The sequence below is a fragment of the Cryphonectria parasitica genome, assembly GCF_011745365.1.
Source record: "Cryphonectria parasitica EP155 unplaced genomic scaffold M406scaffold_4, whole genome shotgun sequence".
Taxonomy (NCBI): Eukaryota; Fungi; Ascomycota; class Sordariomycetes; order Diaporthales; family Cryphonectriaceae; genus Cryphonectria; species Cryphonectria parasitica.
Window position 1 is genome coordinate 2,266,832 of NW_024468912.1, and position 18,408 is coordinate 2,285,239.

An 18,408-nucleotide genomic window follows, 5' to 3' on the forward strand; every position below is an offset into this window, starting at 1 on the left:
ACACACACACAGAAAGGGAAGCCCTCGACCTCGCCCTCGCCCTCGCCCTCTCGCCTCCGATGTCAATACGTCAAAAGCGTCGAGAGTATTACAGCCCGCAGCTGGGCCACAGTGTACCAGGCGACCAGGATTGCAACGTATAATGTTCTGGGTGCGGATGTCTGTCAAGCCAGATTCCCGATTTGTCGACAAATAAATGTGCTGGAAGACTCGGAAGGGGGAACACATCCTCGTTCTACCATTTCCCACCAAGCATTAGAGTGTGCGCATTGCCCCAACACCTTTAGCTCTCTCTCTCTCCAGCCTCCCCACCAAGCCGCTATTCTCTTACTTCCCCACATCTCGCCTGGGGTAGCGCCGTTTACCAACAAGGTTGGATGATTGCTTGACCACGGGGAAAAGGCCCACGAGACCAAGAGAACCAGCATCTGCTATGTAGCCGTGCCTTTCGGTGGCAGATTCAAGCCCGTCTCGGCTAGTCGCTGTCATCGACAAAGGTCCCCCCTCCCCCCCCTGCTTCCCCCCTCCCCCCCGGATACACCCCGCTTCGTCTTGACCTGTCCTCCTTTCAGTATGGTGGACTGGATGGCTGAAGGTATTTGTTTTGTGCGAGCACTTAAAGCACAAAGACCGGCTCGATGACGATCCGTCTTTGGTGTGTACTCACCATACAATATTCCATGGTCCTGCAGGTACCATAGTACAATTATACCTAAGTGGTCTGCACCTGGAACTACCACCATCAATGCAGGCGTGCCCGCTTGGTCGTAGCCTCTACCATAGCAAGCTTAGTGCAAATTCAAAGACAGGATGATTCGATCACACCCTGCGGATCCGTAGGGCTATCAAGGCTGGCTTGACAGATCCGCATCAGGCTCTGCGGACAAAGCAGGAACACGGGCCTCTCTACTCACGGCAGGATTCGGTAATCACCATTGTTCGCCCCGTTGTGTTGGTATCTTCTGATTCGCATACTGAAGTTAAAATAGCTGTCTCCCGAGGTAAAACGGAAAACATCCTCCCACCCGTCCAGGCCTCTATCTAGTAGTAGTCCGATTCGCTCGGTAACATAGTACATATCTTTTTTCTTGCTCGCCTCTTTTTTTTTTCATCACGAAACTTCCTCCTCTTCAGCTCAGCCCTGGGGTCCATCCAGACTGCTCCCCGCCGTACCAGATGACCTCATTCCCCCCAGTTGACAGGACGGCTCCGACAAATGAGAGGGTCTACGTCCAGAGTCCCGGGTCTGTTGAAACCAACTGATGCGAGACGCCAAAAGCCGAGGGGGTTGCATTGCCGCATGGACAAAAGGAACCTGTAACCTTGTTATCACTACGATACACACATGTCAAAGTACACTATGTACATAGCACTGTGTTCGTGGTACGTACATGCATACACATAGTAGTCTCTTGATACATAGTAAGAGGCAGCATTCAGGCGCTTATCTCTCATATGAAACCCAAGACCTCCAAGTACCATGCCGCCGCCTCCCAATGTCCCTTCTGTGAAGAGACTATTCCGGACCCTCGACGGATAGGCAAGATGTGTGCCGCAAAAGAGACCTCGGTAGAGAATCCTAGCATTAGGACAAACGCACAAGCTCTCGGCACGGTCCTATGAAGCCTGCACTGGCAGCCTCGGCGGCAGCCAACATAACCGATTACGCATTTTCGAGTGCGTGGTTGTACAGTACACACCACACTGTTCGCTGAGGGACGGCACGCGGATATACTCGTCTTGGCCAAGCCTACAGGATGGTACGCAATCAAGAATATTCATGTTCCTGTGTTCGCTCTGGATTTGTGCACTGCACCGGATGCTAGAAACTGAAGCACGCTGCCCCCAGAAGTCCACCCTGTTATTCATTGCACACCCTCCCTCATCCGGAACGCCTTTAATGATATCTCTCCCAGGGCTCCAAGCCCATTTCTTTTGCCTCGGTGTGAATATTGTCATATTCGTCGCTGGAAGCACCTAATCATGTAAACGTATCGGCCTTGCCATGTGCAGGGACAGGAATGAGCATAAGCCATGCCCACTGCCGCTGGCCCAAAAGGAAAAGACTGCGTGCGGTCTCAGGTGTCAGATGTTGTGTTCTAAAAATCCATCTCCATAAGATAAATCTCCAAGATTCTCATAAACTTGGCGACAAACGCCTCGAGGTGAAAAATGACTTTGGTGCCCGTCTTGATTCGGTGCTCGTAGAACGCCGACCACTTGATGACATCGCCCTTCAAGGCCTCGTCGATTTTGGGAACAAGCTTGAACGTGAGGGTCTTGAGGATGGTTGTGGCTGGGATGCAGTGCGTGAGGAGATCGTAAAGCTTCGCCCGCACAACCAAGATCTGCGCGGGCGTATGCTCTTGCATCATTTCCCTCGCAATCTGTTCAATGAGTGCTTCCCAGTCGGGCGGTGGTATTGGTGTTGTGTTGGTAACCTTTTCACTACAGCAGTAACTCGATCAGCACAAAAGCTCTTCCAAATGTGTCGTCTGAGCGTGAGTTCGCGAGTTGTCGGAACACCTACTTCTGCGCGTGGACCGCCTCATACATTAGCAAGGCTCTTCGAAGATTGCGTCCACTTTCCTCTGCTATCCTCTGGTGCAAGCCCTCCACCACCGGCCAGTTCTCCCTTTTCGCGGACAGAGCCAGGACCTCGCAGATCTCCGCATGCGTCGGCGCTGCGACTCGTACCAACAGCGTGCGCGAGCGGATCGGCGCAATGATGTTGGCTGTCGAGTTTGCCAGAAGGATGAGGCGTAGGTTGGGGCTGTATTTCTCCATGGTCCTCCTGAGCGCAGCCTGCGCGTCGCGCGTCAGGTGGTCCGCCTCATTGATCACGACAACCTTGAACCGCTGCTTCGCTGCCGTGTCCACCTGCTGTGTCTGCGCGACCTCCTTCAGAAGGTCCTGAACCACTACACGGTCGTAGTTGCCCACATCGCTGGGAGTGATCTCGAGATGATATACGGACGCAACTATATTGAACTCGAGCTTACGGTTGGAGGTGGTCTGGAATACGCGCGCGTCGATCTTAATCTTCTCGACGCCGGGGCCGAAGAGCTCCTTCAGCGTCGCAACGATACGGGTCTTCTTGCCAGCGCCGGAGGGTCCGTAGACGAGGAGATGTGGAAAGTCTCCGCTTTGGGCCTGTAGGAAATATTGGCGTCAGTTAGGTCTACTGAGGCCTTGATATATCAAGGGTTGGGTAGGAGCACATACGAGCGACTTGAGGCGCTCGGAAAGCTCTGGGTGGTAGGTGAGTTGATCCAGAGATCTAGGCCGGTGTTTGTCGACGATCAATGCCATCTTGACTGCGCCCTCGAACAGAGTCAAACAAAGAGGACACTGCCGATTGCTTGGGCGCCCAGTCAATGTGGAAGTTGCTGATGGGGTTGGGTAATTTGAGTAGGAGAGGTGCCGCCTGGGTGACGGACCCAGACGCGTCGGACCCCACCTAGACGCGTTCTGCTGAGGAGAAGACTTAATTGAGTGCTGCACGCCCTAACCCTCGTATTGGGAACCCATTGAGGTACCACCACAACTGGCCTCAGAATTTAAAAAGAACAATACACAGATTCATAATCCGGCACAGCTAGCATCCAAAAAAAAATTTGTTGTACGTGATCTCATGCGAAAGAAGAAAAAATAATTTGGTGCCTCCGGCCTGTACAGATGGTCAAATTATTGCTGAGGAGCAGTAACGAGCACTGCGCTCCCTAATTGACAGTCTATGACACCCAAATGCCCTGAAGTAAGCTTGAAGATATGAAAGGCTGGCCCTTGTTTGCAAATCTTAAGTCTCTTTGCTTGTTCGTAAATTCTCGGGTATTAATGAACGGTAGACGTCTTGAGAACATATCCGACTCAGCCGCTCGTCCTCTTCGTCGAGCGCTGAGTGTGTATACGTCTTTGCAGATCACAGTTCTAGGCATCCACCGCCTGAGCATGCCCCATTCTTTAGCATGGAACAAAAGTCGCCCAGGTCCCAAATATATACATTGTGCAGCCGTATTATGCATCCAACTCGGATCCTGCTATTCCTACGATGGTGGAGGGACTGAAGACGGGGTTGTTGTCGCTGCTGGGGTGACCTCTGGCTTCTCTGCTGTGGGCAACTGCTTCCAAGGTCGCTTGAGATCATCAATTGTGACCCCTTTCAGCTTCGTGATGCCGACGACTGGGGGCTCTCCCTTCTTAATGAACTCGTACTGGCCTGGCAGCTTGTTCCCCGCAAGACGGAAGGCATCTCTAACAACTTGCTCGTGAAGTGCTCCTCTTATCTCGAAGATCACCCTATTGACCGCCACTCTGGTTGCCCAATGATCAAAGGATCCCTTTCCCTTGCCCATACGCATCTAACAGTCTCGTTAGCCATCATAGATCCATTGCCCGGACGGAGACAAGTGACCCACCTCGTTTCCGCTAACATAGACGCCAATATTGCAGTTGACCCTTGTGTATAATCGATATCTCTGCCCTCGCAATCTCTGCTTTATGGTGGTTTCCGCAAGCTTAAGCTGTGCTGCACTGATCCTCCTGTGGTGGTCGACCATCCGCAGGCCGTAGTCCCCAATCATGATTGTCGTGCCCTTCACCGAACCACCCGTAGCCACTCTTGGTCTGCCCTTCTGCATCTTCTTGGTCCGATCGATGAATGGTTCCAGCCATGAGCCCAGCTGGGGCGCTGTCGAGGTGAACGTTCTGACATGTGGGGCTAGACTGGCCGTTCTTGCGGCGTTCAAGGAGAGTGTTGGTGTGGCGGCAGATATCCGCAGCCCTTGTAGGGCACTCAAGATCGATGAGCCTTGGCGATTCATCTCTTCTTGGAATTCGGCGTCGCAAGAGGTGTCTAAGTTGTGGTGTCGCTCGGACTCGGGAACGCCTTCCGATCAGGTAGCTCTTAGAAAAAACGTTAGGCAGGCAAGACAGGGTCTTGGTGGCCCGAGCTTTTTACGTATGAGCCTTGCCTGAGCTGCCTAAGTAGCCCCACTTTAAAGTAGACTTACCTCCCATCAACGCGTCGCGCGCGTCTTGTCAGTTACGCCTGCATCTTTGACGACGCACCCACCTCCATGCAACTTCTTTCCTTCTCGATTGACTGGTTGGCTTGCACCACCAACTTGACCCCTACACTTGTGAAATCTTTTAGGAAGTTCAGATCAGATCATTTCAGTTGTGGTGTCCAGCTGATCTCAAAATGCCCGACATTCGAAACTTCTTCACCCCCAAAGGAGGGGCAGCCTCCGCAAAGCCACCAGTGCCGAAGAAAGAAGAACCTCCTAAGAAGGGCCGGGGCAGACCTCGCAAGATCATTGAAGATAGCGATGAAGATGATGAGCCTGCTGAAAAGCCCAAAGCTACGGCAGCAAAGGCAGCACCAAAGTCGACACCCAAGAAAAAGGCCGCTGCTTCCGAGTCACTAAAAGGCAAAGAGATCTCTGCAGACGATTACTTTTCATCTACCAACTCGAAGAAAGCGAAGACTCAAACCACCCCCAGTAAACCTACCATGCAGGCACCACTCCGTCAGAGCCCTAGAAACAAGGCTACGGTATCCCCGGTGAATGCGAAACGTGCGGTCAGAGCGAGACCGACGGCGTCTTACACCAAAACCACAACGCACGATGACGAGGATGCATATATGGAGGACGGTGACGAGGATGGAGATGACATCTTTGCTGCAGATGTAAAGGGCCGCAACAAGAGGAAGAATGACGAATATGCGGAGGAGGACAGCGAGGAGGAGGTTTTACCCAAGCCGAAGCGAATCGCTTCCCGGGCCAAGACTTCAAAGGCTCACGTGTCCGAGAGTGAAGAAGATGACTTCAAGCCTGTATCGAAGAAAGCTACGAGCACTTCTAAGAAGCGCAAATCACCACAGTCTGACGATGATGACGAGCCCGAGGCAACGCCGCGAAAGAAAGCGGCTGCATCGAAGCCTCGCGCCCCAAGGAAGAAGAAGGAACCGGAAACGGAAGATGCAGACTTCCAGGCGCTCCTGAACTCCGTGCCCACGGTCAGGCCACCCACCCCACCGCCTAAAGACCCAAATGCCAAATTTGACTGGCACAAAGCTGGTGGTAATTCTGGTCCTCCTCCGATGGAGGGCGCGGCTGAGATCCCCGAGGGCGCCGATGGCTGTCTCACTGGCATGACATTCGTTTTCACTGGCCAGCTTAAAACGATCGGCCGGGACGATGGCCAAGCTTTAGTCAAGCGTTACGGAGGCAAGGTCACAGGAATGCCCAGCAGCAAGACGACTTTTGTGGTGCTTGGTGACGACGCCGGCCCGTCCAAATTGAAGAAGATCAAGGACCTCGGTATCAAGACTATTGACGACAACGGTCTGTTCGACTTAATTCGCAGAGCGCCCGCGAATGGTGGATCTGGCAAGAATGCGGAGAAACTCAAGGAGAAACAAGAGGCAGACAAGAAAAAGGTGCAACAGGCAGCCGCCGAGCTCGAGAAAGAAGAGAAGGCACTCCGTGCCGAAGCTGAGAAAACTCGCAAAGCTGCTGCTGCTCGAGGCGTCACTGCGCCAAAGCCTGTTGCTGCCGACGCACAGCTGTGGACTACCAAATATGCCCCTACACAACTAGCCCACATCTGTGGAAACAAGACCAATGTCGAGAAGATACAGAGCTGGCTGCAAGCTTGGCCCAAGAACCGAAAGTACGATTTTCAGAGGCGCGGCGCGGACGGCATGGGTGGCGTCCGGGCAATCATCCTGTCTGGCCCTCCAGGCATCGGCAAAACGACTGCCGCACATCTCGCAGCCAAGCTTGCAGGTTTTGATGTCATTGAGAGCAATGCCAGTGATACCCGCAGCAAGAAGTTGGTGGAGAACGGAGTCAGCGACATCATGGACAACACATCTCTGCTTGGGTACTTTGCAGGCGATGGAAAGAAGCTTGAGAATGCCAAGAAAAACATTGTCCTGATCATGGACGAGGTTGATGGCATGTCAGCAGGTGACCGGGGCGGCGTTGGCGCGTTGGCCAAGTTCTGCAAGAAGACCGAGGTACCCTTGATCCTGATCTGCAACGAACGGAGGCTGCCCAAGATGAAGCCATTTGATCACGTTACCTACGATATCCAGTTCAGACGGCCTACCGTGGATCAGGTTCGCTCACGGATCATGACCATCTGCCACCGAGAGGGCCTCAAGCTACCCGTCCAGGTTGTTGACGCTCTCATCGAGGGCAGCAACAAGGACATCAGACAGATCATCAACATGCTCTCCACTATCAAACTCGATCAAACAGCCATGGACTTTGACCAAAGCAAGTCCATGTCTAAGGCGTGGGAGAAGCATGTCATACTGAAGCCATGGGACATTTGCCAGAAATTGCTTGGTGGCAATTTGTTCAACCCAGCGAGCAAAGCGACCCTGAATGACAAGATCGAGTTGTATTTCAACGACCACGAGTTCAGTTATCTGATGATCCAGGAGAACTATCTCAAGGCCAAACCGGCGGGTCTAAGCGGCAAGGGATATAACAAGCGAGAGGAGAACCTGAAGTATCTGGAGCTCGTGGATCAAGCGGCTGAGAGCATCAGCGATGGCGATCTCGTAGATAAGATGATCCACGGTTCGCAGCAACAATGGAGCCTCATGCCCACACACGCGGTATTCAGCACTGTCCGACCTGCGAGCTTCGTGTCTGGTAGCATGATTGGCTCCAATTTCACCTCGTGGCTTGGCAACAATAGCAAGCAAGGCAAGCTCGGTCGCTTCACTCGTGAGATCCACTCTCACATGCGGCTCAAATCTTCTGGAGACGCAAATGAGATCCGTCAGCAGTACCTACCTGTTCTCTGGTACCAGCTCATCAAACGCCTGTCATTCGAGGGCAAGGACTGCGTTGGGGACGTCATCAATCTCATGGACAGCTACTACTTGACAAGGGAAGACTTCGACGCTATCAAAGAGCTCGGCGTTGGGCCGCAGGCTGAGAGCCTGGTCGAAATTGAACCGCAGACCAAGTCCGCCTTCACGAGGGTGTAAGTGAATCAGCCTGCCGTGACGGTCGACACTGAGCTGACTATTGCAGGTATAATTCTATGTCTCATCCGGTACCTTTCATGAAGGCCAGCAGCGTTGCCGAGCCGAAGAAGGCAAGCAAAGAGGTGCCCGACATCGAAGATGCCATAGATGCAGACGATGACGAAGCCGACCTTGCCGAGCCCGTAGACGACGACGACGACGACGAGATCGATCTCAAGAAGGACAAATATATCAAGAAGCCCAAGGCTAAGGCTAAGCGAGTGCCCAAGAAGAAGGCGGCTGATGAGGTCGACGAACTGGATGATGGTGCTGAGAAGACCCAAAAGGGTCGTGGCAAAGGAAAGGCTGCTGCCAAAGGTAAGGCGAAGAAATAATCCCAACCTCGCAAGTGGGAAGGCGGTTTAGGTCACAGGTGGTCAGTTTTCTGCAACAATACCTGGTATGAGACGGTTGTCATTTGCCTTGAGATCATTTTCCCATTAGCAGGCGTGGCTTTCCGAGCATGCGTGACATGCGTCTCAAACAAACTATTTTGGGCTTGCTGGAGGTATTCTTTATGACTAGGATGGTTGTTGAAAGGGATGGCACTCGTGTAGAGCACGCCTTTGTTGAACAAAACCTCAGACTCACATGTCTGCAAATGATGAGCCAGTAGATAGCCTAAACATCATCTAAGAAATGGAGATAGCATCCCATGATAGGCCTGCTTTGTGTCTTATGAGCATGATGATACACACCTCAATGTTGGACACTGTTAGTGGCTTTGAAAGAGGCCTCTGTTTCGACTGAAGTATACCTATCCCTTTGCTGTTCAATTTTCTAACAAGCCTCACTTGAGCTCGACGCCTCTGTCGACAGCTCCCACACTTTTGTATTATGTAGCCCCGTCAAATACCCAACTGCACAAAGTATGGCTGGCTCTCTTCCCAATGGGAGTGATGTTTTCACTACTGCGTCAACATCAAACAACTCTACTTCCATTTCTGGTCAACATAGCTTGATACAAACGCCGTCTTCTCGTACTGCCTCTTCTGCAAAGGCGCCACATCTTAACGCCAACATGTATTCGAAGCACCGGTATAGGTCGGACTGCGTTCAACCAGCGCCCTATGAGGAAATGTCCGCAAGAAAGGGTCGCCAGAACGGCAAGCAAGGCACGCGTTATCCCCAGGAGCTGACTGTATGCAACTCACATTTTTCTTTCTGACACTCGCTTTCAGACGCCGCGGTTGGCATAGTTTTCCCCGGGTGCTCCAAGGGAAAGGACCACGCGAAGAAGTGGGACATGACAACGTCAACGATGCAGGCTTATATTGCCATGCGAGGACCAGGTGCAGATGTCGAGGACCCTTTACTGAGCTGGATAGGCATGCAGGACAAGAAAAATGCAAAGTCTGAAGTGGGAGTGTCTGGGTACGTTTTCGCATCCCTCGAGGTTACGACGATTTCAATGGCTTACAAGTAAAACACGTCCCAGCATGTTCGACGATATCACAGGGTCCATCAAAGAGAAGTGCGCATGGGATGCTCATGGCCCAACACAATACACCGAGGAGGAACGTCGCGCCGTATTTCAGTACATGCGCCCCAAGATCAAGCACCTCAAGGTCCCTAAGTCATTCGATCGCGACGAGCTGGAGGCGATCTGGCAGAACCGTGAAAAGCAGAGCGACGGTTGGCACAAGTATGCTGCTAGCGAGGTCTCGGACGATGAGGGCGATCCCTCCAATGGTCGGATATCTCCTTGCACCTTTGCGCACTGGGCTCAGGGCGCAAAGCGATGGGATGCGCCTGGAGACAAGTATCAGTCAATATGGGAGACTCGAAAGACCTACAAGCTACCCGTAAGCAGTGATCTCACAGCTTGGAAGGCGTCGCATAGATCATACTTACAACGAAGTCTAGGAGGAGCGCCAGCGACCCCCATCTCCAAACACAATCAAGCCACGAGACCCGAAGTTTCGCGATCGCCAAGCTCAGATTGACGAGGATGACGGCCAACCCCTCTCTGCGGCCTGCAGCGAGTATGCGAAGACTCAGCCGTCTATCGTCTGGTCTCCCCCACGTGAGCAAAAACGAACTACTTGTCGCACACGTTGTCCAATTGGCTGCCCTGTACTGATCTTTAGAGGACAGCTATGAAGGCAACTCTCCCTTACGACTTCTACAACCGGAAAATAGATCGCATGGATCCCGAGCTGGCTAAAGCTTTACGCGAGGGCATCACCCACACCGTGCCGTCCTTTGGGGTCGGGTCTACCGAGGACGTCCAAAATTTCAGCCGCGTCAGTCTCCTTGCCTACAATATTACTTCCCACTTCGAAACGTATCCTCTAACATTCAGCTTGGTTCATCTCAGTTCGCTGTTGAGAGCGTCGTCGAGAAGTACTGGGGCCTTGACCAGATGAACGCCATTCTTGCAGACAAGCACAAAGAACTTGCGTTTCTCCAGTACAACGAGGAGCAGGTGAACTTGATCAACGAAGACTACCGGCATAAGGTGCGCCGTCTGAAGCATGAGAACCGCAAACTGGGCGACTGTCTGGCGCTGCAGCAAAATATGCGCAACCGACGTATTCTCAAGTCCGTCGACCGGCACATTCGCAGTCTGGAATACGAGAGCAAGGCCAAGCTCGCCGAGGTCAAGGCCCGGTATAAGGAAAACGAGCAGCTTCGCAACGAATACGCGAACATGCAGGATTACCAGAAGAAGCTGCTCGTCGTGCTCGGCAAGGAGACGCCTGAGGAGGTGTTCAAGATGTTCCCCCACGTCTGGGAGCCATTGGAAGTGAGGAAGAACCGCCGCAATTTCTCTTGAAAGAAAGAACTTACGTGGAAGAATCAGCATGGTTTTCCCTCATTCTGGACTGAACCAACTTAGGTACTCGATGAGGGAGAATTCGGCCCAGCACGCAACGATCTTGCGACGCAAATTACGGTTTGGCTGAAGCTCTGTACGATCACATTGCTGATGCCTAACGTGAGAGGGGCCTTTATGTCTTCCGAAACTATGAAGATTCGGTGCTGTTGGTCTCTATGTACAATGGGTAGTGATGCAGATCCTTGACTTTTCAGATCCCGAGAACGACCCTGTGACCAGCCGCGCCATATACTTTTCCGTGATGAGAGAGGAGCATGTATGATCCCGTCCACCCCAACGCCAATGCCAATCTCTTGTGTGGTTTTCTCGTGAGGCATCCATCACATAAGTAATAGTACAAATGGAACACGAAAAAGGGTAGTTTATCATGTCCGCTTAAGGTTCGAGAGGGGGGTCTCCCTATTTGTTCTTGACCACGCCCACCTTGGCGGCGCGAAGTACCCGGTTATTGAGCTTGAAGCCCTTCTGCTGGACGTAGAATACGGTGTTGTCCTCTTTGCCCTCCTGAGGCGACATGAAGGTTGCCTCGTGCTCGTTGGGGTTGAACTTTTCTCCGGTCGGGTCGAAACGCTCGAGGCCGTGCTTCTTGATGGTATTCATAAGAATGTCATCGGTCATCTTGAGCCCTTCGTACAGATTCACCAGGTCCTTGAGGTCATCCGACTTCTCATCAGAGGCCAGCTTGGCTGCTGGCACCATCGAGAGCGCCCTGTCCAGGTTGTCGACGCTGTCGACGAGATCCTTGGCAAAGCTCTGAATGGCGAACTCGCGGGCGTTCTTCACCTCGCGTTGGGTCCGGTCTTGAAGGTTGCGGAAATCGGCGATAGAGCGGAGACATTTGTCCTAGGCATGGTGTGAGCACAAACTGAGTACGACGGGGTGTTACGAAGGCGTGCGCCACCAACCTTCCAGTCTGCGGCCTCCTTCTCCTTGGTTTCTAGCTTCTTCTTGAGCTCTGTGACAGCTGCGTCCTCGGCTGGCTCAGAGGTGGACTCTGGACTTTCCGCGGACGGCTTGGTCTCTGCATCGCCGTTCTTCTGTTCGTCCTTAACTGCCTCACTGTACCATCTCGCTGCCGCCGGTTGTATCCTCCGTACTGCGATGGGCGCAACAAAGGTCTGTGGTGGGCAAAAGAGTCGCTGGTTCGCAAGGGAGCGAGATGTCGAGCGAAGGGCTCTAGAAGGAGCAACGAGGGCTTGTCGGAGCATCTTCAACGTGGCCTAGAACCTATATGAAAGTTGTGGCAGGTGGTGTGGTTGAGCTCGAAGAATTTAATCTTCCACCATGACGCTGGGTTCCAGGGTACTTGGAAATTTTATACAGTGCCTTCTTTGCCTGCCTGCCTCCGAGGTCCGGTCTGCAAATCTTCGCTGGTTATGCTGAGCATGGCAGGCCTGGCGATAAGCTGATAAGGACACCAAACCCGCCTAGGGCCACCCGCCCTCTAGCAGTGCTACTTACTCATTCGTCTTCAACTTTCACAACCCTCTGAATACAGCTCCTTTGCCCTCCATTTTCGTTCTCCCCGTTCAACTACTACTCTTCACACCCACATAATTACTGTCTTGTGCTTCGTCCTCTGCAAGACCTGCGTCTCTCAAGCAACCTTTTGGACGGCCAAGATATCTATCTGCGCAGCGCTCCGCCTTTGGCTCCTGCGCACCTGAAAAGAAGCTGGAAGTATCAGCTGGACGCCACAATGGATGTCTATGGCAATGACCCGATGATGATGGATGGCGACTCGGTCAAGCCGATGGAGGTCAAGATCACAGAGGTAAGGGAAGGGCGCACAGCGCTCAAGAGGTAGTTTTGTGGTGTTCTAATGTGGTCGCCCACGGTAGGCCGACAGCCATCACGTCAATTTCAACCTCGCCAACGTCGACCTTTCCCTCGCCAACGCGTTACGTCGCATCATCCTCGCCGAAGTCCCGACGATCGCTATTGACCTGGTTGAAATCGAGGAAAACAGTAGCGTTCTGGCCGACGAGTTCATCGCCCATCGCCTGGGCCTCATCCCACTCAACTCCAAGAACGCCGACGACGTCATCTATACCCGCGACTGCGAGTGTGAACAGTACTGCGAGCTCTGCAGCATTAAGCTCACCCTACATGCGAAGTGTACCACCCATGGCGAGATCATGAAGGTCTACGCCCGTGACCTCGTCGTCGACGCCATGCGACCCAACGAGTGGGTTGGCTCACCTGTCATCAACGATCCCGATGGGCAGGGCCCTCTCATCGCGAAATTGCGGGATGGCCAGGAGCTGAGGTTAAAATGCATTGCGAAGAAGGGCATGGCCAAGGAACATGCCAAGTGGGCCCCAACCGCGGCTGTGGGCTTCGAGTACGATCCTCACAACAAGCTGGGCCACACCGATCTGTGGTTTGAGGGCAAGGGCGAGGGTGCGAAGCCAGAGGACGAGTGGTACGATGCCCCCCCCCCCCGTCTCCCCTTTTTTTGAGAGGCATATTCTCCGCATCATGCTGACTTCCCCTCTATAGGCCTCGAAGCAAGTACGCAGACTTTGAAGAGCCTCGCCAACCAGCCCAGGCATTTGACTGGGATGCGGTACCCGGCAAGTTCTACTTTGAGGTTGAGAGCGCAGGAAATCTGGAGCCCGACGCGATCATCGCGCAGGGCATCGCTGTCATGCAGCAGAAGCTTGCGGGTCTAATCCACGGGCTGACGGAGGATGAGACTAGTGGTGACTACGCCGGCCCTCGAAGCCCCGAGTTTGGTGGCGGAGATGGCTGGGGTCAAGACCAGGGCTATACGACTCCATTTGTGGGTGGCGGCACGACACCTTATGCCACAACGCCTTTCAATGTCCCGGGAGGGTATTAAATACCAGCATTGGGAGGACTTATTGCTGGTGATGAGGCGTTTCGGGCCATGGATTAGTTTTGTTATGCTGCTGGCTGTCGGCAGACGGACTCAGGCCACTCATCAGGCACGGAGTTCGTTCGAGACTGACAGGCCGGTGGCTCGTCGAGGTGAGACAGTAAAGCCCTTCATTTAGAATCTGGCAATTGGTAATCAAGGAGGGGTGGGGGGTGTGATGAACGGCAACGAGGAAGGCGCACAACACCCGTGCGGGGACGAGTTCCTCGTCAGCAGTCTAAAGGGGGGATGAGGATACTCAACGTGGGAAGAGAAAAGAGAAACACCAGATACCCTCACTGCATGGGACGGCGTCATGTTTGGTTCGGGTCCTCTGACAAGGGAAAGGCGTTGATCAAAGGTCTAGGAAATGGTACGCGCAGTCGGCACTGGAGTTAGTCTATACATTGTGTGCAGAACAAAAAGCAAAAAAGCAAAAAAGGAAAGAAGAAAAAAACCTCAGGTGCAATTCACGCTGTGACTGACTGGTCCCCAACGTGTACTTGTGGTCGTCATAACTCTTTCCTAGTGCCTCTTTCAACCACATTTAGGCGTTAGACCTGTGACAGCTACGCCCACGATTCGACAAGAAATATGTCAACGTAGAGCCCCGGGTAAAAGACAGGCTTCTGGTGCCTAGATCGAGTAAGTTTGGAGGGCATGGAGGTGAGTAAAGTTGGATTTGGTCTATGGACATATCGTAGGCATACTCTCAAGCAGCCTGCCTGCCTGCCTTATAACGGATGTACCACGAGACTGCCAAGCTTGTCAAGCTACACACCTTGGGGGCTTTCGGAAAAGCGTTACCTGATCTCAACGCCCAACTTGTCAACTAGGGCCCTTGTGACCTCTTCATGCATCTGGTTCGTCTCGGCGTTGGTGAGTGTCCTCTCCAGACTTCGATAGTTGATTCTGTAGCACATGCTTCGCCTGCCCGTCTTGGGATGCGTAAACTCGTCCACAAGCTTGACGTCCTCGACCACATCGCCGGCGATGCTGCGTATAATCTCCATCACATCATTTTCGTGGAAATCATGCACATTCGCTCTGGCGTTCCCGCCGGCAGACGACGTCGAGCGCAGCCAGAAGGAAACGTCCTTGTAGCACTCGGGATACTTGGAAAACGGCACGAACCGCTTTAACGAGTCCAAGTTGCCCGAGACGCCGGCAAACTGGGACAGAAACCTCTGGTCGGTGGACCAAAACAGTCGGATGTCAGGTATGTTAAATAGTAGCATGGCGATGCGGTCAAGCCCGATGCCGAACGCCCAGCCTAGCTGTTGAGGCTGGCCTGCATTGATGTACATGCTTTGCTGGGTGACGCCACACCCAAGCACCTCAAGCCAGTCGCCGTCGTAGTACACCTCGAGCTCCCACGAGGGACTCGTGAAGGGAAAGTAAGCCTCGACCCACCGCACCCGCAGCGGTTCATCTTTGTAATGGGGATCGCTCCTTGCGGCAGCCGCCTTTGCACGTGTGAAGATCTCCACCACCATCAGCTCCAGTGACCGCTTCAGGTGCGCGGCGATAGCCTCAGCCTCGGCCGGAGAGTGGTGCGCAGCCTGCAGGGGGTTCCGCCCCGGGTGGAAGGGCGGGTTGGGGTCCTCTACCTTGATGTCGTGTTTGGGCAGCTGCTCGATGTCCGCCCACACAGCAGCTGCTACATCGCCGCCTGGCACGCAAGAGCGGTCCCACAACCGGGCGCCCTCCATCTGGTGGAACACCGGGTAGTGACTCCGGTCAACCTCGTCCCGGCGGTATACATCGGCGGATATAAGGTAGCCGCTGCTCTCGTTGGCCTTAAAAATCGCGGCCTCGTGTGCGCTCGTGTGTGTTCGAAGGAGCGTCGACTCGTTGATATAGTATGTGTCAGAGCGAGCGCGGCCAGGGTGGTCCGGGGGGAAGCCAAGCGAGTCGAAGTTCTCGTGGACGGACACAACGGGGTGGAAGGTATTATAGTACTTGTAGGTTGGGCCCGGGAAGACGCGCTCGATGATCTGTCGTGTGATGGCCACGGGATGATCTTGCTGGAGGTGAAGTTTGCGGGCAGCGGCAGTAATGACATTTGCTGGGGCGTTGAACCAGCTGTCAGTCGTGCAGGTCTTGCCGTCGATCTCAACCGTCAAGGGTATACTCGTGCTCGGCGCGCGGGCGGCCGCTTCATCTTGTCAGACAGGCAAGGTCGACTTTTGTCATATTATGGAGATCTGGGTCGATTCACCTGTCGAGTAAGCCACCGTCCGTGGAGGCTGAGGACGGCTCCTGGAGCTCCTGCGCAAGAGGCTGAGGAGCGGCGGCTGTTGGAGGGCCGCAGCAACACGGAGCTTGGACGGGGCCAGTGGTATCATGAGTCGCCATTGAGAGGCCATTGTGACTTTAGACAGCAGACGAGTGGCTCTGTCATGCCATCTCCACAAGTGTATTGTATGGGCGCCACGCTTAGCCCTCATGCGAAGCCTTGGTATAGCTAGGTTGAGGGGGATCTTGTCGAAGCATTTCTGTCGAGGTCGGAAGTCTTGGGAAAGAAGCAAACATTGGCTTGTCAAGGGTTTGCCTGCCGCAAAAGTGGTGAGACTCAAGGGTCCCTGGCTCATGCATGATGACGATTAGGGCCCTGCATTGTCAATTCTGTCGCTCGCAAAAACCGGCCGGATGGGTTTGCAAGGGCCCGCAGAAATCGTGCCGGCAAAGCAGGAGATAGGTTCTCTCGGTCTGGGATTGCGATCTGGATCTAACTTTTGGCTTGGGCATAGGCTTGGGTCTGAATCTGGATTTGGATCTTGATCTCAACATCAGTTGGCGCAGTACACTCGAGTAGTCGACTTGTTCGTCGTCATCCGCGCCCTCCTACGGCTGATGTTACACAATCATAGCATTTCTCTCTCTGTGTGTGTGCTTGGAGAGCCTTGCCGCCCCCCCCCCCCCGGGCTCCAAAGACCTCACCTGTCTCCGTCTTTCATCTCCTAGGCCCTCCCCAGGTATTCGTCAAGGAATGTGCATGTAGCACCGGCCGGCCTTTGGTGTGAAACGAGACAGTCGCCCATGCAGTCGCAGACAGAGGCCACAGCTGCCTCTTCTGCTGCTGCTGCGCCTTCAAGGCCAGCTCTGACCATGAAGGATGGTCAGCAGAAGCACGCTGCCTCCATACGATATCCCTTCTGGTTTGGAGGCAGCGCAAGTAGCATGGCCGCATGCGTAACCCATCCATTGGACCTGGTCAAGGTGTGCTCGCACTGTCAACCCTTTCCACCTTCTTAGCATCCCCAGATCGTCCTGCGTTGTCCTGAGAGAGGTCCTGACGTGTTCAATCCCAGGTCCGACTACAGATGCGCACCGGCAGTATGCCATCAAGTATGCTGGGAACCTTCCAATACATCGTCCGGAATAACGGGTTCCTAGGCCTCTACGCCGGTCTGTCTGCCTCCCTCCTCCGGCAGATCACATATAGTACCACGCGCTTTGGGATATACGAGGAGCTCAAGACCCGACTGACCAAGAAGAACAACGGCAAACAGCCCTCGTTCCCCGTCCTTGTCGCCTTGTCGTGTACGTCTGGATTTATTGGTGGCATAGCAGGTAATGCAGCAGATATCACCAATGTCAGGATGCAACATGATGCCGCCCTGCCGCCCGAGAAGAGGAGGAATTACAAGCATGCACTGGACGGCATGCTGAGGATGGCGAGGGAAGAGGGCTTACTGTCATGGTTTAGAGGCGTGCTGCCCAACTCGTTAAGAGCCGCCGCCATGACGGCCAGCCAGCTGGCAAGCTACGACACGTTCAAGAAACTGCTGATAGGGCATACGCCCATGACGGACAATCTCGCGACACACTTCACGGCCTCGTTCCTGGCTGGGGTCACGGCCGCGACGGTGACTTCTCCCATCGACGTTGTGAAGACGAGGGTCATGTCTGCAAGCGGGAAGAGTATAAACATTGCTGCCCTGCTGAAGGACCTTTTTGCAAGTGAAGGCCCGGCGTGGATGTTCAAGGGCTGGGTTCCCAGTTTCCTGCGACTCGGGCCGCAGACGATTTGTACATTCATCTTTCTAGAGATGCACCGCAAGGCATACAGAAAAATTGAGGATCTGGCTGAACCTCAGTAGGAGCGCGAGATATCGTTACCAGGCGGACAGCACACTACATACGTGGCGTACATCGAGATGGGCATATGACCTCTGCATAAATTTGTATCTGCCAGCATCAGGGGCGGCGTTCACCTTAGAGAAGGGCGAAGGGGTTCAGGTACCATTGCATCGATAGTCTGCACAATAAGAAATTTTTTTTTTTTTTGGCTTCCCCATCTTACAGCAGTGCAGATCACCTGCCAGTCAACCTGAAAAATACCACCCAGTCCACGTCTTAGGTAGGAAGAGGCTCATATTAGATGCGAGTTGATAGGGATTCGCGTGGAGGCACGTCGAGATGTGGTCCAGGCGCCGGATTGAGGCGTTGATGATGCCAAGAGTCCCCTACTTATGGAGCCCTCGATCCAGTTTGTTCGAGAGCTCAGAGTTGCGCGATCAATAGAGAATTTCGAAACATGTGAGTACAAGTTTGAGCCACGTTTGGTCTGATCTCCGTATCCCGGGACTTCTCTTCTCTTGATACTCGAACAGCTTGCTCCGGGAC

At 53.6% G+C, this 18,408-nt stretch overlaps 7 protein-coding genes across 7 annotated transcripts; 3 read left to right on the plus strand and 4 right to left on the minus strand.

Annotated features, from left to right (window-relative positions):
* Positions 1 to 1,779: 1,779 nt before the first annotated feature.
* Positions 1,780 to 3,312, minus strand: M406DRAFT_346075 (putative replication factor C 38K chain; the record flags this gene model as incomplete). Its single annotated transcript, XM_040922143.1, has 3 exons — positions 1,780 to 2,448; positions 2,531 to 3,153; positions 3,226 to 3,312. The coding sequence occupies 3 exons, from the start codon at positions 3,310 to 3,312 to the stop codon at positions 2,100 to 2,102; spliced, it is 1,059 nt and encodes a 352-aa protein (XP_040776857.1). The 3' UTR covers positions 1,780 to 2,099.
* A 476-nt stretch (positions 3,313 to 3,788) lies between these two features.
* Positions 3,789 to 4,823, minus strand: M406DRAFT_290184 (ribosomal protein L16; the record flags this gene model as incomplete). The annotated part of the gene is made up of 2 exons (XM_040918891.1): positions 3,789 to 4,361; positions 4,419 to 4,823. The coding sequence occupies 2 exons, from the start codon at positions 4,821 to 4,823 to the stop codon at positions 4,047 to 4,049; spliced, it is 720 nt and encodes a 239-aa protein (XP_040776858.1). The 3' UTR covers positions 3,789 to 4,046.
* Positions 4,824 to 5,084: 261 nt separating this feature from the next.
* Positions 5,085 to 8,703, plus strand: M406DRAFT_276631 (DNA replication factor C, large subunit). Its single transcript, XM_040918292.1, has 2 exons — positions 5,085 to 8,010; positions 8,061 to 8,703. Exons 1-2 carry the CDS (start codon positions 5,204 to 5,206, stop codon positions 8,386 to 8,388), a joined length of 3,135 nt encoding a protein of 1,044 aa, XP_040776859.1. The 5' UTR covers positions 5,085 to 5,203; the 3' UTR covers positions 8,389 to 8,703.
* A 2,308-nt stretch (positions 8,704 to 11,011) lies between these two features.
* M406DRAFT_322146 (GrpE-domain-containing protein) lies at positions 11,012 to 12,171 on the minus strand. The gene is made up of 2 exons (XM_040919605.1): positions 11,801 to 12,171; positions 11,012 to 11,738 (listed from the first exon to the last, which is right to left on the minus strand). The coding sequence occupies exons 1-2, from the start codon at positions 12,101 to 12,103 to the stop codon at positions 11,295 to 11,297; spliced, it is 747 nt and encodes a 248-aa protein (XP_040776860.1). The 5' UTR covers positions 12,104 to 12,171; the 3' UTR covers positions 11,012 to 11,294.
* Positions 12,172 to 12,594: 423 nt separating this feature from the next.
* On the plus strand, positions 12,595 to 13,740 carry M406DRAFT_257758 (insert subdomain of RNA polymerase alpha subunit; the record flags this gene model as incomplete). Its single annotated transcript, XM_040917191.1, has 3 exons — positions 12,595 to 12,669; positions 12,737 to 13,320; positions 13,398 to 13,740. The coding sequence occupies 3 exons, from the start codon at positions 12,595 to 12,597 to the stop codon at positions 13,738 to 13,740; spliced, it is 1,002 nt and encodes a 333-aa protein (XP_040776861.1).
* Positions 13,741 to 14,438: 698 nt separating this feature from the next.
* M406DRAFT_351220 (phenylalanyl-tRNA synthetase mitochondrial precursor) lies at positions 14,439 to 16,145 on the minus strand (the record flags this gene model as incomplete). The annotated part of the gene is made up of 2 exons (XM_040922604.1): positions 14,439 to 15,940; positions 15,998 to 16,145. The coding sequence occupies 2 exons, from the start codon at positions 16,143 to 16,145 to the stop codon at positions 14,580 to 14,582; spliced, it is 1,509 nt and encodes a 502-aa protein (XP_040776862.1). The 3' UTR covers positions 14,439 to 14,579.
* Positions 16,146 to 16,887: 742 nt separating this feature from the next.
* Positions 16,888 to 17,882, plus strand: M406DRAFT_256282 (putative dicarboxylate carrier protein; the record flags this gene model as incomplete). The annotated part of the gene is made up of 2 exons (XM_040917092.1): positions 16,888 to 16,998; positions 17,091 to 17,882. The coding sequence occupies 2 exons, from the start codon at positions 16,888 to 16,890 to the stop codon at positions 17,880 to 17,882; spliced, it is 903 nt and encodes a 300-aa protein (XP_040776863.1).
* Positions 17,883 to 18,408: the final 526 nt, after the last annotated feature.

Bases quoted from the DNA above. Each gene is read 5' to 3' on its own strand.
- M406DRAFT_276631 (XM_040918292.1), top strand. From the start codon at position 5,204: ATGCCCGACATTCGAAACTTCTTCACCCCCAAAGGAGGGGCAGCCTCC. The intron at 8,011-8,060 runs GTAAGTGAATCA...TGACTATTGCAG, and splicing joins AAGTCCGCCTTCACGAGGGT to GTATAATTCTATGTCTCATC.
- M406DRAFT_322146 (XM_040919605.1), bottom strand. From the start codon at position 12,103: ATGCTCCGACAAGCCCTCGTTGCTCCTTCTAGAGCCCTTCGCTCGACA. The intron at 11,739-11,800 runs GTTGGTGGCGCA...CACCATGCCTAG, and splicing joins AGGAGGCCGCAGACTGGAAG to GACAAATGTCTCCGCTCTAT.